Genomic DNA, 17,731 nt, shown 5'->3' with positions numbered 1-17,731 from the left:
GGCTGGAGCTGGTGGCTGCTGGAGGCATTTGCTCTGCTTCCCAGGGATGCCCCCTGGGGAGCTGTCTGCGCCCCCAAGTCTCCAGGGCAGGGGGTGGTGTTTGAACGGCCCCCTCCCTGGAGGGGGTTTGACCCACAGTGCCCGCCCCGTGGACAGACCCCAGGCTTCAGCCGTCAGACGGCGGGTTCAGCCCGAGGCTGCCCTTACCAGCATGCGCTGTGCCCGGTCAGCCCACGGGCAGAGCAGCGGCCCTTCAGGGAGTGTGAAGGTCGTGACCTGAGCCAGGCCGGCACGAGGATGCGCTCAGGGCTGGCAGCGCTGCTGTTGGTATTACTGGGTGGCTGGGAGCCCACAGAGCTCGCTGTCGAGAGGACGGGGACCCCGCCAGGGAGGTGAGGGGTGCCGCCCGGTGCGGGGAGGGAGCGAGCCTGACCTTCTGGAAGTGAGGCATATGCCAGAGGGCGTCCAGCTTCACGGGCGGCTTGTACTTCCTCAGCTGGCTGCTCCGGGTCTCATAAAGCTTCCCGAGGCTCACCTGCAGCCAGAGAAATGCAGAGGCAGATGCTCACCTGGCGGCTCCCCTGGCCGCTCCCCTGGCCGTTCCCTGGCCGCTCAGAGAAGCCAAGCTGCCAGGTGGGGGGACGCCATGGTCCTGAGCATTGGAACAGCAGGGACACCAAAGTCCTGCTCCTGATGAGACCGATACAGCCCCGTGAGCAGGAGGGGTCTGGCTTTAAGTGACGGCGCGGGTCTCCGGCCTCGAGCTGCAGGAATTGGCCGAGCTGGACCGGGTCCGTCCCCGCTCCCCGTCCCTGCGTGGGCACCGCCCCTCTGAGCTCCATGTCCACCCTGGGAAGCAGGTCACACCCCCGCCCGGGCTTCTGAGAGGCGCCGATGAGATGACGTAGCTGATGCCCCGGAAGTGTTTTCGGGGCCCGAGTCATTCATTGGGAACGGGACGCTCTCCTGAGTGCAATACAGTGGGGCCTTGACTTACAAGTTTAATTCGTTCTGAGACCGAGCTCGTTAACTCAAATTACTCTATTAACTCAATGCAAAAAATCGGCCGAGAGACGGCTGGTATCTCAAAAAACTTGTTAGTTGGGACACTCGTAAGTCAAGGCCCCACTTGTGTTCCCTGTGCCCCGCCCCCTCTGCCTTCTCAGCCTTTTCTTTGTAGATATCACGGGGCGGTTTTCTGTGAGGCCAGGTCAGCCTGTGCAGAAATGAATTTAAATCTAATTTCCGGCCCGGCCAGCGTGGCTCAGTGGTTGAGCGTCCACCTATGAACCAGGAGGTCACGGTTCGGTTCCCGGTCAGGGCACAGGCCTGGGTCCTGGCTAGATCCCTGGTGGGAGGCAGCTGATCCATGACTCCCTCTCATCATTGATGTTTCTCTCTCTCTCTCCCTCTCCTTTCCTCTCTGAAATCAATAAAAATATATGTTTAAAAAATCTCATTCCTGGATGTGTGAGACCGTGCGGAGGTTTGGTGGAAAGTCCGCAGGCAGGTGTGTGTGTGTGTGTGTGTGTGAGAGAGCGAGAGAGAGAGAGAGAGAGAGAGAGAGAGAGAGGGCAAGAGCCGGTTTCTAATCCTGCGTCAGGCACACAGGCCAGGGGCCGGGCCCCGCAGAATCTCCACTCTTGGGGCTTAGGTGGGACTTCAGTCTGACAAGACCCCCTGGAGCTCTAACTTCCCACAGTGCCCCCTGGGCCAGGCCACACGCAGTGTGGTTCCCGGCCACCCCCAGGGACAGGCGTGCACGGGGCTCAGTCTCGGAGCTGAGCTTTGCGGGGCCAGCCCTTCCCGCCTCTGCTGCCCGACCCTAAGCCGCCGGGGAGCGAGGCCGCCTTTACCTTCTGCTTCTTCTCCAGTTTGATGGCTTTCTGGGTGGCCTTCTGCTCCTGCACCCACAGCTTCTGGTACTGGTGCTGCAGCAGGTCGAACAGGGGCGTGGAAGGCCTGCGGGCGAGGCCGGCGTGTGAGGCACCCTCCCCCGGCCACCCGCCCTCTGGGGGCCACCCACCGGCCATCTGGGCTCCGGGGAAAACCCCTCTCCCGAGGAGCGGGTGCCCCACATGGTCACCCACAAACACGGATGACAGTTGAGGCTGAGGTGAGGGTTCACCCCAGGAGCGTTGGGCCCTATTGGCTCTCCTTTCGTGCATATTTGAAATTTTTCATAAAAAGTGAAAAAGAGAAAAAGGAAAAACAAAGCAGTGGAGAAAGCTCTCTGTCCTCCCCATTCACTCCTTCCTGACTTTCCCTCGGACCCGAGCTTCGTCACCAGTACAGGCCGGGGTTTGAGGGGGCGGAGCGGCGAATGGTGCCTCCCCCAGGCCATGTCCGTCCTGACCCCGGAGCCTGGTGGCCAGGACGGTCTGGGAAAAGGGCTTTAGCAGTTGGGGGCAGGTGAGCGATCGCAAGATGGGGGAAGGCATCATGTGCGTGCTGTTCAGGGTGGGCCCAGACCCAGACGGTGTCCCTGTGAGAGATGCAGGGAAGCGAGACGCAGGGACCGGAGAGGGTGCTGTGAGGAGGAGGCAGAGGTGGGAGCCCCTGTCAGGAGCCCAGGCCCCCAGGAGTGGGAAGGGGGAGCAGGGAAAGACCCTCCGTGGCCTCCAGGGGGCGCGGCCCTGCCCACCCCTGGCCTCCAGCGCTTCTGTTGTGTTAAGACACCAAGTTTGTGGCGGTTTGTTACGGCAGGCCCAGGGCACGGACCCCCCGGGGTTCCTCGGGCAGACTTTGGGAAACACTGGTAGAAACGGCTTGCAGCTCGTACCTCTCAGCGCAGGACCTCAGCCTGGACACAGCCCCACAGCGGGAGGAGCCCAGGCAGCGTGCGGCGCGCTCTCTGCTCTCTGGGGGCGCAGGACCCCGGGGCAGTGTCAGAGCCTCGTCCCCGTCAGTGGATCTGGGGGTGCCTGATCCAGCCGTCACCCCGAGCCCCCTGAGTCCCATGAAGGGCAGATGGCACTTCTGGGCGGGTGCACAGGCATTGTCTGGGGAGAGGATCCACAGGCTCAGAGGTGGGTGCGCCCTGGGAAAGGTTGGGAGCCCTGTATTACCCGTGACCTTCCGTCACAGACACGACAAACCACCCCAAGGCCGTGCCGCTAGGACCCCAGACCCCAGCCCTCAGCCTGGCTCTGCACCAAGGTCAGCGTGTACAAATCGGGACGCTCCCCACGCGGACCCCTCAGGGGTCCCTGTTTGCAGGGAGGGGCAGCGGCTTAGAAACAGGAGGTGCTCGGAGGCCTCTTCCTGGCAGCCTGTGCATAGCCACGCCCAGGGCTCTTTGCTGTCCTGCCCCTTTGCCCCTGCGGGGACTTTATTGCTTAATCAGTACCCGCCCCAGGCTTCTGAGCCGCCTCATTTACAGCCATGCTTTCCAGGGACACTGGACGGTGATCTGGCAACATCTACCCAGAGGCCTTCGCTGAGACACTGTCTTCCCAGCCCCCATGGCAGGCATCACAGCGAGCCTGCCCCCTCCCCTCCCCATCCTGCGGCCTGCTGACGCTGTGCCCGCCCCTGCCAAGGTTCTTCTCACCTGGGCAGAGGCAGGAGGCACTCCTGACAAACCTGGGGGCACAGGGACATCGGGCAGGTCTGCCCTGGCTCTGTAACTTGGATACTAAGGTGGGGGCCTTGCTGACCTGGGGAGAACTCGGGGTGTAGATTGGATCACATCACCCCCCCCCTTTTAAAAATATATATATATATTTAATATATACTTTTTATTGATTTCAGAGAGGAAGGGAGAGAGATAGAGAGATAAAAACATCAATGATGAGAATTATTGATTGGCTGCCTCCTGCATGCCCCCCACTGGGCAGGGATCGAGCCCACAACCCATGGGCCCTTGGCCAGAATCAAACCTGGGACCCTTTAGTCCTCAGGCCAACGCTCTATCCACTGAGCCAAACCAGCCAGGGCTTTTAAAATATATTTTTATTGATTTCAGAGAGGAAGGGAGAGGGAGAGAGAGAGAGAGAAACATCAATGATGAGAGAGAATCATTGATTGGCTGCCTCCTGCACGCCCCACACTGGGGATCAAACCCACAAACTGGGCATGTGCCCTGACGGGGAAGCTATGCCAGCCGGGCCACAGCACCCCTTCTTAAAGCACCCTCAATGGCCTCCCATCTCTTAGACTAAGCCTAAGCTGAAAGAGAGAGAGGCAGAGAGAGAGAGAGAGAGAGAGAGAGAGAGAGAGAGAGAGAGAAAGGGAGAGGGGAGAGGGAGAGAGTGGGGGGGGAGAGGGAGAAAGAGGGGGGGAGAGAGAGAGAGAGAAGGAGAGGGAGAGGGAGAGGGAGAGGGAGAGAGAGGGAAAAAGGAAGAAAGAAATCAAGTCTGAAAGTTGTGTGATTGGCTGGGGCCACATAGCCAGGGATGGGGCGATGGATCTGGGTCCCCAGACTCAGTGTCAGGACGAGAGCCCAGCCCATGCCCCGCCCCCTGCCAGGCCCAGCCCCTCGAACATCAGACCAGACGCCCCCTTTTCGGTGGAGGGTGGCCGGCCTCTGGGCCTGGGGGCCCTGCCTGCCCCGCGCCGGGGCGGGGGGGGGGGGGTTCAGCATCTTCCCCGAGTGCTCGGCTCCTCCGGATGCATCTTTAGGAGCCAGGTCTCTTGTTTTCTTCCACAGCTGTTTCCGGCTGCTACCTTACAACATGTTCAGTTTTTAAAAAGGGAAGGGTAGTTCTTTATAATGCAGAAAGGCATCCCCCCCCTACCCCCCCTAAACGAATGATTTTTGCCACAGGCTGAAGGCCCCGTGGTCTCGGTTAGAGCTTTGTTGGGAGGAGCTGGAGGGGTTCACACGGAAGCTCTGAATTATTTATCCTCACTAAATGAGGTGGGAACGGTGCGGGGAAGCCGAGCCCAGAGAGGTCAAATGGCTGGCCCAGGGTCACACAGCACACTCCAGGCGCAAGGCCTGGACTCCCACCCCTCGGGCCAGTGTCTGCAGCCGAGAGAACGTGCAACTGACTTCTGCAAAGACCGAAGGGGACAGGCCAGCAGGCCGGCTGCAGCTAGAGGCCAAACCCAGGGGGCCGGGCCACTCCCAGGTGGGGCCCCCGACCTTCCCAGGGGCTTGCTCCCTGCATCTGGGGTCACAGGGCCTGTGGCAGCCGTAACGATAATCGTCAGAGTCCAGGCTTCCTGCTGCGTCCTCTGTCCTCAGGACAACAACTCTAGAGACAGATGTGAATATGCCCATTTCACAGATGAGAAATCAGAGGCCCAGAGAAGTTCAGTGTCTTGCCCAAGACCACACAGCCAGTGAGTGACGTGCTGCATTTTCACTGGGAGCCTGTGGGCTTGTTGCCCTGCAGCCCTGGCCCTCGCAGTACTGAAGGCTGAGCGCCGTGTAGGGACGGACAGCCTTTGGCGCTCAGAGGAGAGAACGGTTCGTTGAGCAGCAGCGTGGGACGAGGAAAGCCCCCCTCCACCTTTTGATGGGTCTTCGGGTTTGAGCAGAAGATGGCCAGGAGGGGTCTCTGGACAGAGGGATCGGCATGAGCAGAGCCAGGGGGCCCGGCCGGGCTAGCACCACACCTCGGGACTGGCCTGATGGGCGCCGGCGGACAACGGAGATTCACACATGCCCCCCAGTCTAGTGAGCACTTACTGTACCGAGCCCACAGTGAACACTTCAGCTACAGTCCCGGTGACTCCTTATGACTCTGAGAGCGAAGACGAGCATTCCTGCTTTCAGATGGGGAAACTGAGGCTCGGAGAAACGAAGCAACTTGCCTGAGGTTTGCTTGTGGCCTGGGAGCAGCCAAGGGGCGGGTCCAGGCTCCAAATTGGGCTCCCCTGTGGGCCAGGACCCCAAAGCGGGTCTGAGTGGTCCCAGTGGCTTGTCCCGGTGGCCCGGCCGCTGGTCCTGCTCTGGGCCCGGCCGGTGGAGTCAAGTTGTCATTTTCTACATTTGACTTCCCCGACGGTGTGCCCTCGACCCAGAGCAGCCGATCGTCCGACGCCCTGGTGGTCCCGTCCTGGGGGTCCCAGGCTCTCCACTCAGGGCTTCCTCTGTTTCTGGTCGGCCCGCCTGGGGAACGGCGAGGCTGCCGCCCAGGGCCCAGACAAATTATTTGCTGATAACCTGGCAGGAACGGCTCGGGAAAGTTCCTGACCAGCCTGACATTCCCACTAACCGCAAAACGGTGTCAAAGCCGGGGACGACGCGAAGTGAAGCCTGCCGGCTCGGGGTAGGCCTGCAGGAAACCTCAAATTAGTTCCATCAAGTCCATCTCGCTGCCTGGCGATTGATACCCCAGACCGGGGGTTGATCTCCGACGCAGGCGCCGGGGAGCGAGGGGGCCGGAGATGATCATTTGCAAACATTAGGCTGACACTTGGTGCGCGCGGGGGTGAGGGCTGACAGCTCTGATTTGCCCGCGCGGCTCCGCGCTGCCGCAGCGCGCTCTGTGGATTAGAGGGGCCCCTTTCATGGCAGCCCGTCTTCATCTGAGCCGCTCATTAAAACTTGGCGGAGCCGGAGAAGTTGGCGGAGCAGGGGAGCTGCGGGCACCTTCTGAGGGACTCAGGTACACATGCGTTGAAAGGTGTTGGAGGAGGCAGCCTTGGGTCTGACAAACCGGATTTCAGTGCGGCTCCCCGCTCACGGCGGCTGAAATAATTGGTCATCAGTGACTACTAATTCGGTTTAGTAGCCGGAGGCGATTTTTTTCTTCCCGGAAAATCAATGACAGCGCGGAGGTCTGTTCAACGCGACTCCGCTCCAGACGGGCCCTTCCTTGACGCTTGATGCTCCTTCCAGCGGAGACAGCTATTTTGTTAAAATGAAATTAAAATCCATCTCTAATGTGCTGGCAGCCCCGGGGGGCGGGAGAGGCGCGGGCGCCCACACGGCCTCCGGGCCGGCGGAGTGGACAGTGGCCACCAGGACGGGCCGTGTCTCCTCGGCTGTGTGACATTCACAGCACGCCAGGGACCGTGGAGGGTCTGCTTTGGGAGGAGGCTGGGGGCTGGGCTTCCCCCTGGGTTCTAAATCACAACCCACACCCGACAGGGGCCCCATCTAAGACCCAGCCCCTCTGGATGGGTTCCTTCACCGAGGGGCCTGGGGAGGGTGCCCTCGTGTGCTCGGACAGCACCCAGAGGTGCCCCTCAGGCTGGGGCCGCCTCCCCTCCGTCCACGCCCGAGGCCTCCTGAATGGGCTCGTCCGTTGTTGTGCCAGGTGACCTCCGTGACCGTGTGCTGAGCACTGCGCTTGTGCCCATTACACAGCGGTTTTTTCCTCCGAGCAATTCTGACTACTGTTGCCCGCATGGTACCAAAGCCACCGTTAAATCATTTATTTGCTTTCTTTACATTGACATTGCAATTGAGATCATTGCCGATTTCACATCCTATATAATAAAAGGCTAATATGCAAATCAACCGAACAGCAGAACGACCGGTTGCTATGACGTGTAGTGACCACCAGGGGGCTGACGCTCAATGCAGGAGCTGCCCCCTGGTGGTCAGTGTGCTCCCACAGGGGGAGCGCTGCTCAGCTAGAAGCCCTGAGCCAGGCTCACGGCTGGCGAGTACAGCGGCGGTGGTGGGAGCCTCTCCCACCTCCACAACAGCACTAATGATGTCTGACTGATGACTTAGGAGCGAGCCTAAGCCATCAGTCGGATCCCCAGAGGGCTTTCAGACTGCGAGAGGGCCCAGGCGCCCCCCCCCCCACACACACACACCCAGTGCACAAATTTTGTGCACCGGGCCTCTAGTGCAGTTATAAGAAAGAAAACAGAGGTCCCAGGACCCCTTCCAGTGGTGACATCTGTTCCCCCCATGGTAGCATCTTGTGAAATTCAAGGGTAAAATCGCATCCAGGATAGTGACACTGAGAGTCTCCCCTCTTATTCAGATGTCCCCAACTAACTTGTACATGTGTGTGTTTATTTCTTTTTAAAAAATATATTTTTATTGATTTCAGAGAGGAACGATGAGCGAGAATCACTGATTGGCTGCCTCCTGCACACCCCCTATGGGGACCAAGCCGGCAACCCAGGCATGTGCCCTGGCCAGGAATCAAACCGTGACCTCCTGGTTCATAGGTTGATGCTCAACCACTGAGCCACGCCAGCTGAGCTAATTTTTTTTCAATGGAGGAAGGGACTCACGGAAACCAGAGTGCCCAGGGCTGGGGAAGTCGGGCTGCAGCCCCTGCCCGGGGCCGGGAGACACCGGGCCTCAGGCTGGATCAGAAATTGCATTTTGATGCCCTCCCCTCGCCCCGCATGCTGAGGCTGGAGACACAGTCTTGAGGGTGAACGAGAATCACGCAGAGAGCTCAGGAGCCATAGAGGTGCCGGGGCGCCACTGTGGCTGTTCTGACTCACGGGCCGGCGGGCCCAGGCGTCTGCATCGACCAGGATGCCCCCTCCCAAGGAGAGACTGACCCACGGGGTCCCTGGGCCCTGGAGGGTTCCAGCCCTGAGCTGCACCTCCTCCCGAGGGACAGCTGCAGCCCCGTCACCCCCACCTTTTCCTTAATTGTCCCCCCTTGGCCCGAGGGCCTGTCTTTTCCAACTAGCAGGAGGAAGGGGCGGTGACGGAGCGGCCTCCCTCCCCGGCAGGACTCAGCGCTAATTAGAGACGGGGACCTCTGGGCTGACGGGTAGTTTTTAATTGTTTGTGGATCCAACATACAAGCTAATGACAGAGGAGGGAGGCTTAGGAGCACACACTCCTGACTTCTAAATTCCTCTAAGAGGTCATTTGCAATTTGTTAACATTTTTCACGAGGGTGAATTCAATTAGCAGTTCCCTGCACGCGTCCAGTGGAGGGCGAGGGACGGCGGCAGAGCTGGAAGGCTTAGAGAGGGCTCCTCCTGACCTGGGGTGCTCGCGCCCGAAACCGGGGGCTCTCCCCACGCACCCCACCTCCCCCCTCCCCCCCCTGCCCGGCACGGCTGGCTGTGGCCTGAGCCCCTCTGGACAGGGAAGGCTTGCCGGACCCAATGGACATGGGGGCCACTCGGGAACCTACTCAGGATCCCGGCACCTGGGGAAGGTGAGTCGTCGATGGAGCGTCCCTGCCCGGGAGGGAGGTGCTGGGCCGGGGTGAGAACCCCAGCGTGTAGCATTAGCTGAGGAGGCCCACTGCAGCCCAGCCACCCTGGGGAGGGGCCGAGGGATCCCGCACAGGGGGAGGTCACGGGGCACAGGACAGCACGGGTACTCAGCAGCGGAGATGCGGGCACCGGGCGGGAGATGGGACGGCTGACCAGGGTGACATTTGCCGTCGCTGGGAGTGAAAAAGCATGTCGCCATGCAGCGTGATTTACACGGTCGGAAACCACACTGAACAATACACATTCAGGGACGTCTAACGGGAGAGCAAACGGGAACCGGTGGGAAGCCTGTGCCTTCCGACCTCAGGAGGCCCCGGAGCGGAGGGAAGGCGGGGCGGGGAGGGTGAGGAGGGCTTCGAGCTGTAGTTCTTATCTGTTGTTTCTTTAATAATGTTACTAAAAGGCTGGGAAGCACCCGCGGCTGAGGGCACCGTGTTAAACCCGAGCGGAGGGTCCAGGGACCTGTCGTTACCCGAGTTTCCTCGTGAAACAGGAGAAAGGCGGCGGCAGCGTCTGCTCCTGCGAAGGCGCCCGCCTGTCCTGTCCTGGCTGCCGCTCGGCCGGTCACACACCCTCCCTTCTCCACCAGGACGTGATGGGCAGCGTGTGACGTGTAATGAGACCCTCGGGGCCGCCATCGTCAAATAACGAATCTGAAGGTGGTTTTCTCAAAGCCGGTGACTCCCAAATGCAGGACCTTCTGACTTTGCGTTAAGATGCTTTGATGACTGCGGTGAGGTGAGCGGTGGGTGGCCCCCCAAAGGTATGTCCTCTTCCTGACCCCCGACCCGTGAATGTGACCTGCCTCGGAAAAGGAGGCGCTGCAGACTAACTTAAGGACCTGGAGACAGGCCACCTGGATTATCTGGGGAGCCCTACAGCCGGCGAGAAGGGGCCTGCCACGAGGGAGGAGAGGAGACACGGGCACAGAGGAGAGGCCCCGCGGCCACAGGGCAGCGGTGGGAGTGATGGGGCCACAAGCCGAGCAGGGCGAGGAGCTGCCGGAAACTGGCCAGGCGGGAGGGCTCCCCCTAGAGCCTGCGGACGGGGTGTGGCCCTGTGACACCTTGGTGTTGGACAATGAGAGAATGAATTTCCGTGTCTCAAAGCCACGGAGTGTGTGGTGACTGGCTTCAGGGGCCTAGGAAGCGAAGAGCTGAAGCCCAGGGCCAGACACGTCCGTGCCGGGAAGGAGCTGGTCACCGCCTGTGTTCGGCATTCGCGCACGGCCGTGTCCACACCGGATGCGGCCCATCAAGCTGTCTGTTCTTTCTCGTGCAGTCAGTCCACGGGCACGTATTGAGCACCGACTGTATCCAGGACCGGGGATGCAGCCGTGAGCAAAACCAGATGTGACCCCGGCCTCTGTGTCCTCCCTCCCGCCCTCGGCCCACCCAGAGGCCGCGGGGACTGCGCTGCCGTCTCACCCGTTAGCTGCCTGTTGTATTTTGTGTCTTATTTCCCCTCTGTATGCCAAACGCGTGGCACAACGCCCAGCACAGGCGGGCACCAAATGAGCAGGCAGCGCAGGTGGAGGTAAGAAACGTGGCCATGTGGCTGTGCACAACGCCCCTGGGCCTCAGTTTCCCCGCCTGTAAAATGGGGATAAGAGAGTTGCCGCCGAGAGGGCTGTTCTGAGGGTCCCGGGACAAGATGTGAATGGAGCACTGTGACTTGCTGCACGGGAGCCGAAGAAACAGAAGCTGGAAATGTGATTAATGAAAACTAACGCGGGGCGCCGGGCCGCCGGCATGAATGGAGCCACCGTCTGAACTGGTCCTCGGCAGGACACGCTCATCCCGTGAACGCTTCTGCTGTCCGGCCAGTGGGTGTGGCAGCAGGGCCCGGGGCGATGTGTCCGACTCGAGGTACCGGGGGCCTGGCTGGCTCCCAGCGGTGCCAGCTCCTCTGTGCCCCATGTCACAGGGGTCACCGTGTCACCGGACGGGCAGAACCAGCAACGCCTCTACTTGTGTCGAGACTGAAGGCTGCGAGGTGCGGAGAGGGGCAGCCGGGCAGGCTCCGAGCCCACGCCCCATGCTTTGCCCACCACCGCGGACGGGCGAGGCCCAGCGCTGGAACATTCGAAAGCAGGCGTGGAGCCAGTGTGCTGTGCCGGGAGGCCCCGAGGGGGAGCGGCTGGGCCTCGTTAGCGCTGACCCCAGCCCCGCAGCTCCTGATGGATGATGGGGTTCGGGCGGGACAGGCCCGGGGGAGCGGCGGCCCTATCCATTATGGGCCCATCAGCGCCTCCCTGAGCCCTCCCTGCTCCGAGCGCCACGAGCCTCGGGCGGGAATAAATCTCTGTCTGGGTGCCGGCGAGCGGAGAGGGAGAAGCCGCGCATGAAAAATGTCTCCTCCCTGGCTCCGGCCACAGAGCTGCGTGGGAGGCAGCAGCGAGCAGGAGGCTGGGGAGAGGGGAAGCCCCCGAGAGGCTGGGCTCCAGGCAGGAGGGAGGAAGGGCCTGCCCACACCTGCCCCAGGGCATGGCCCTGCCTGGGCTTCTCCTAACAACCCCCTCCAGGTCCAGCCCAGGGACGCAGCTGGCTCTGAGGACGGGGCCCCCATTGGACCCGGTTTGGGGTGTCCCAGGCCCCGGCCCGGCAGCATGTGTGGGTCCAGGGGGGCCTGCCAACACCCCCACCTCCTGTAAGAGTCTGTTCTGGGCACTAAGTTCGAAGGTCCTGGCGTGAACTGCCTGGACCTGAGCCCCACGCTTCCCCGTGCCTCAGTTTCCCCTGGTTAGATGAGGGGCTGGGTCACTCTGCGAGAGCCAGGCCCCCCACGTGCTCACTGGCGCCGGCTGTGGATCCCTGTGACTGTCATTGTAGATGCCATCCCGCTGCTGGGCCGCTCCATGGCGGACGGGCTGGGAGGAGCAGTGGCTCCCTCTCCCAGGGCCTGGCTTGTGGGGTCCCTCCCCCCATCCCGTCCACCATCCTGGTGTGTCCCCTCTCCTGTTTATGGGCCTCCCCCAAATGGACTGACCCTGGCCCCTTCCTCAATTAGCAACAGAATTGAGTGGGAAGGTCACCTCCCTTGTTCTGGACTCGCTACCTCTATTAATTTGGCCAAAGGACACATTCATTCATTCTCTGAGGCGGCCTCACCAGGCCCACAGGCTGATTCATAACGGCAGCTATAGGGGAACAGAGCAGAGTCTGTGCAATACACAGGACTCCTGGCTTCCCCATCTCCTCGCTGGGTCCCAGAGGGACGATCTCTTCACTTTCAACAACTGCCTCAAGTCCTTCAAGGGCCCTGGGCCCTATTTCTCCCCAACAATCATTTACTGAGTGCCTACTGTGTCTGAGAACCCGGTGACATAGCGGTGGCCCTGCCCTCCAGGACCTGGGCTCCGGGGCGTAAAGCAGAGAGCGGCAGATGCTCCCGACGTGCGGTGGATGGGGCTGTGTGACGCCACCGCCGGTGGAAATACCTTACGTGGAAAGGCACTCACCGGGCTGTTCAGAGATCAGCTGTTCACCCGTGATCACTGCCTCCCCAGGGTCACAAGGAAAGATCAAAATTCAAAGCAGTTTCTACCGAACGCGTATTGCTTTTGTGCGAATGTAACGTTGCAAAACTGTAAGCCCCACCACCGTTAGCAGGGAGGGGGGAGCGTCTTAGTTGATGGTGGTTGCTGTCAGTGCTGCCAGGCAGGCAGGGTGCGGTCAGGAGAGGTGAGGGGTCTCTGCCAGTCCCGCAGGCTCCCCCTTGCGGTCAGCCCGGGTTCACTCAGCCGGGGGCAGGCCTCCCCATTCAGGAACATCCCCCAGTCCCTGAGACAGCTGCCGGGGAAGGGGCTGGATAGCATTTTACAGGCGTTTGGGGGGCGCCTTGGAGTTTGGCCGGCGGCTCCGGAGTGATGGATGGGCCCACTGTCAACCTGTAAAATAAATCAGTTTGGCCGAGCGATTCAAACGCGCCGGGCACAGGCGTTTTTTAACAGCCCGTGGAACCCTCGTCCTTCCCATCCGTCAGTGCCTGGCGTCGGCGTCTGAAAGCCGGGCGGGCAGAGTGCACGCGGACGGCTGGCTGGCAGCAGTTCCTCCCTCTCTGTGTTTCTCACTTTCCTGTGGTCTGAACGCTTCCAGCACCAGGACTGGACGGGTCTAGACTGGACTCATTGGTGGGTGAACTGCGTATTCTACTGGAGCTCGTACCTAGCTCGGGTGAGCAGAAGCCGGCCTGGAGCCCAGGGTGTGGAGTTTCTGGGAGCCGGATCGTGGTTAAAGGCTTTCAGAGAAACCCCGACGGGACGGCTTTCCACAGCGTCCAGATATTCTGCCTCAGCCCCTCTCCAGTGCCGACAAACGCAGGCAGCGTCTCTCCTGGTCACCTCCATCCTTGTGTGGGCGAGGCAGGCAGATCAGATCGGATCAGACCAGGCCCCATGATGCAGAGCAGCCAGGGGCAAATGACCTCCCCTCTGACCCCCTGTCTCTTCTCCTGTAAGAAGGGGATGCGAGATTCCAGGCTCGTGCTCACTGGGCTGCTCAGAGTATTTAAGGAGAGGCGGGCGGCATCCAGTGCTCAGCTCGCTGTCTGACATGTAATAGTAACGATAGCACATAGTTGCCACTTTAGTTCAAAGCGGGCGCCACCACCTTCCAGCCGGCTCCTGTCGGGCACTGAGGGATGGGTCCCTGGTAGCATCCTCGCCTTGCGTGTGGCATGGGGCTCTGGGCAGGGCGGTGGCAGAACCCTGGGCGTCCAGAATCTGCCAGGAGCACCAGCTGCTGCCCAGCTCTCGCTGTCCCCCCCTCCCCGCCCCCCATCCCTGACTCATCATAATGGACAACGCTGGGCCAATTAGGAGCAGTCACAATTAAGATGTGCCGGGGGCATGTGAACATTTGCAAACACTTGTTACAACGCATCAATAATTAAGTGCCTCTTTAATAGCTACATGCCTGGCCTCCGGACATGTCTGTTTATAAACCTTGGGTCCCAGCATGCTTTGCGGTCTGGGCTACGGCCTCACCCTCTGGGAATGAACATCGAAAATTCCTCCCCGACTTGAACTCTGAGGTTTGACGGGGACACGGTCGCCAGCGTGCCCGGGCTTCGCCCAGCTGCCTGGTGCCAGAGGCGTGGTCCTCCCAGCAGCCGGCCGACGGCACGGACCCAGCCTCAGCCAGGTGTCCCCTCCCTGGCCTGGCCTGTGACCCCTGCCCGAGGGGACCACGTGTGCAAAACGCCCGCTGCATGGAAGGTCCGTCACGGCTGCTTCCGTCAGGGGCGCCCCCACACGATCGGAGGACCGACAGAGGTGGCAGTCGCTGAGGGATGGCGATGACCAGGAGCACCGGTGGCTGCAGGCTCGGTGCCCAGCGGCCCAGGCGATGATGAAAGTGAGAGGACAGCTGGGTGGGGCCGGGCAGCAGTGCCCACCCAGGTGCCGGGGCTTCTGACTTCTTCAGAGAACCAGGAAATCCAGGTGTCGATATGAAACCTCCTGGCTGCTAAAATGTGGCTGCCCGGGCCGAACAGGCATCTGTGTGGTTGGCCTGCCGACCTGGGCCCCCTTTTCCAGATATGAGCTGGGTCCCCACTTCCTTTCAGCCCAGAGGCTGGTGGGTTCAGTGCACCTGTCCCCGTGAGCGGCCCTCTGTGACCCGCAGGTGTGGCCTGGGAGCCAGATCGGCTCTCTGCAAAGGCCGGGGTCCCATCGGTGCTGGGAGGCGGAGGGGCAGGCAGAGGCGTGTGGGGCCCCTCCCATCCGTGTATGTTGTCCATCGTAGACGATATAAAGGGCAGGAGGACTGGGCATTGGGGGTGGGGAAGAAGCCTGGTCAGCATCTGACCCTGCACGCCCCGCCCCCTGCTCCCGGCATCCCTGGCTTCCTGCGAGCTGGGCCTGTGTGGAGTCTAAGGTGGGACTGACTTTTATTTTTTCACATCTCTGTAGTTGTGAGTGGACGGTGCTCATTTGTTTCTTTACGTATTTATTGGACCAAGTCTCCCCAACAACTCCTCGCGTAGGTGAGTGTGATCGGGTTTGGTTTTAAACGCTTTTAAAGTAAAGAAAGAAACACAATCGCAGCTTATAAAAGGTGATCATTGGAGAACGGGCCTCGGCCCCGTAACTTTAAAGTAATAACCGCGTTACGGGGTGGGGGTGGGGGTGGGATTTGTTAACTGCGCCCTGCGTCTGCTGTACAGCTGAGGGGCGTGCGGGCAGGTTGGGCCTCTCAGTAAAAGCTTTCCCGACAGCCATTTAACCTCCATTTACGGAGAAATAAAGTGAAATTGATGCTGATTCGGGCCTGCTTTGGGGGCTATTTTTGTTCCATAAAAGCCCTTTTGCTTGCAATTTGCTGAGCGGCCCTGTCACTTCCGAAAGGGCCGCCGTTGATAAAGATAAAGCTTTATGGCCGCGATATTTGCTGCTAACAGCAACCTAATGCAGCATTTTCATTTTTGTGCAATTAATGTTAACGTCTGCTACGAAAATTGTCATTAAATACCATTTTAAAATCCATTCAATTTGCATATGCAAAGCCCATTTACCATCGCGGGAGATCTGGCCGGCACTCCATCACGTCCTTCGCTGGGATTGTGGCCGCTGGGGTTTGCGGCGATTTAAGGCTTTTATGTTGAGAGCGGACGGTAATGGATGTCCTTTCTGAGCCCAGAAACCGTAAGCTCTGCCGTCGCACGTAGGAAAGCAGAGCCCCGGGCCCAGAAGCTGGGTGTTGACTCTTCACCTCAGTCCCAAGGGGGCGGGAGAGCGAGCACTGGACAGGGAGTCCGCCCGCCTGGCTCCAGAGCTGGCTCCTGTCTGGCCGCCACTTGCCTGTGGCCTTGGGCAAGTCTCTTCACCTCTCGGAGCTGCTGTTTTCCTGTTTTCAATAAGGGCTCTGAGCCAGGGGACCGCTAATGTCTGCACACTTTAATGTGTTATGTTTTAAAATATAAACACCCCAGGTAGAGAACCCAGGCCGAGCCCTGCTGTGAGGAAGCTGTGTGAACTTGAGAAGGTCCAGCAACCCCTCCCCGCCTCAGCCCTGCCACCTCCTGCACCGGGTTTCAGTGACGATGAAATGAAACGGACCGAGAGTCCCGGGACGCCCGGTTACCACGGTAACATCCTCTTTCCCGACGAGGACACGGGATCCAGGAAGGAAGGAGAGTCGGGGACAACGCTGGGACCAGATCCAGCTGCGCCTGAAGCCCTACCTCTACCATGTGAGCCAATGAATTTCCCTTTAAAGACATATCAGGGCAGCTTGATTGAGATTGGTGACATGCAACCCCATCTGCTCTACAGAACCTCGTGCTGCCGGGGCTGGGAGCTGGGCCCCCGGCGGGCCTCTGACCCACCCCTGCCTCCAAGGTTTGTGAAGAGCACTGACTGCCCTCCCTGGAGCCAAGGGTCATGCGCCCACCTGAGTCCCTAATTTAGCCACTGCCAAGCCCGCCCCACCTCGGTGAGGGAGGGAGCCCGCGGCCAGCCTTACCGGGCCTGGATCCCGAAGGTCATGTTTGGAGGGATGAAGGTGGGCTCCTTCCGGTAGCGCCGGTTGTCCTTGCTGCTGACGCGGAAGTCGTTGAGCTGCTTGTACAGGAGCGTCTCCCGGGCGGTCACCAGGCCCGCCTTCACCGCCCCGCGATTCGTGGCGATGTAATCCCGGTTCAGCTCCTGGTGGCGGGTGGGCTGCGGCTTAAACACGTTCCAGTGTCCGATGGCTGAGGGCAGGGAGAGACCGGTCCCGGCCGGAGGTCAGCAGGGAGGTCAGCCACTCGGTCCTGTGCCTGCCGGTCCCGGAGCCTGCTGCTGCCAGCCTGCTGCTCCCGGGGGGTGGAGAGTGGGGGAGGGGGGAGGGGGGATTCCCGAGATCCCAGCGGGCGGTGAGCACCCTGCCTGCAGCTGGGTGGCCGGGCCTGGGTGTCCTTTGGGTAATCAGGGTCGGTCCTGAACCCACCCGGGCTCACAGCTTAAACCCAGGCTGACTCCTTCTTATTTCCCTGCTTGGTCCTTCGCCCCGCCCCCCATGCCCAGACCGTGGGATCCCCCAGATCGAGGCTGCAGGCCAGGCCCAGCTCATTTCCCAGCAGTGGCCCAGGGCAAGCGCTCCGGCTCCAAACGCGCTCTCTCACCTTCGGGGACCCCTCCACCCAAACCCTGGACATGCTCTCACCTTCGGGGACCCCTCTGTCCAGCCCCCTATGTGCTCTCTCACCTTCAGGGACCCCTCTGTACAGCCCCCTATGTGCTCTCTCACCTTCAGGGACCCCGCCGTCCAGCCCACGGACGTAGAGCCCGTAGTTGAAGTCGATGCCAGGGAGGCTGCAGCTCTGCTCCCGGGGCTTCCCGAGCTCAGCCTGTGGGAGCACAGAGAGCGGAGGTGAGGCCGGATCTGGGACCTGCTGCTCTAACATGTCCCGCAGGAGTCCCCGATGCCCCGCTGGCCCCCGCTCCCGTGGGCAGCCTCAGGGCCCCGGGGGTGGCGGGCGCAGTCCCTGCGGTGAGCGGTGAGCGGCTGCACTCGGGATCCTGCAGCTGAGACAGGGCCCCTTTCACAGGGATTCCCCAGGAGCCCCCATCGAGGACCGGCATCTTTCCTCCTTGACGCTTCCTTCCTCCCAGTGCCACAGCCCCTGTCACCTTGGGCGCTGG

General features: G+C 60.8%; 1 protein-coding gene across 1 annotated transcript in view; it reads right to left on the bottom strand.

Annotated features, from left to right (window-relative positions):
* Positions 1–253: 253 nt before the first annotated feature.
* The window catches only part of CFAP77 (cilia and flagella associated protein 77), a 63,293-nt gene continuing 45,815 nt past the window's right edge, over positions 254–17,731 (bottom strand). The window contains exons 2-5 of the mRNA XM_023745672.1: positions 17,337–17,436; positions 16,572–16,800; positions 1,857–1,962; positions 254–535 (exon numbers count right to left, since the gene is read on the bottom strand). Coding sequence (XP_023601440.1) covers positions 254–535; positions 1,857–1,962; positions 16,572–16,800; positions 17,337–17,436 — 717 coding nt within the window. The remainder of the gene's footprint in view (positions 536–1,856; positions 1,963–16,571; positions 16,801–17,336; positions 17,437–17,731) is intronic.

This window comes from Myotis lucifugus, unplaced genomic scaffold (genome assembly GCF_000147115.1).
Source record: "Myotis lucifugus unplaced genomic scaffold, Myoluc2.0 scaffold_565, whole genome shotgun sequence".
In the NCBI taxonomy this organism is placed as follows: domain Eukaryota; kingdom Metazoa; phylum Chordata; class Mammalia; order Chiroptera; family Vespertilionidae; genus Myotis; species Myotis lucifugus.
The sequence above is the reverse complement of the archived record's forward strand: the minus strand, read 5'-3'. Positions and strand labels throughout refer to the sequence as shown.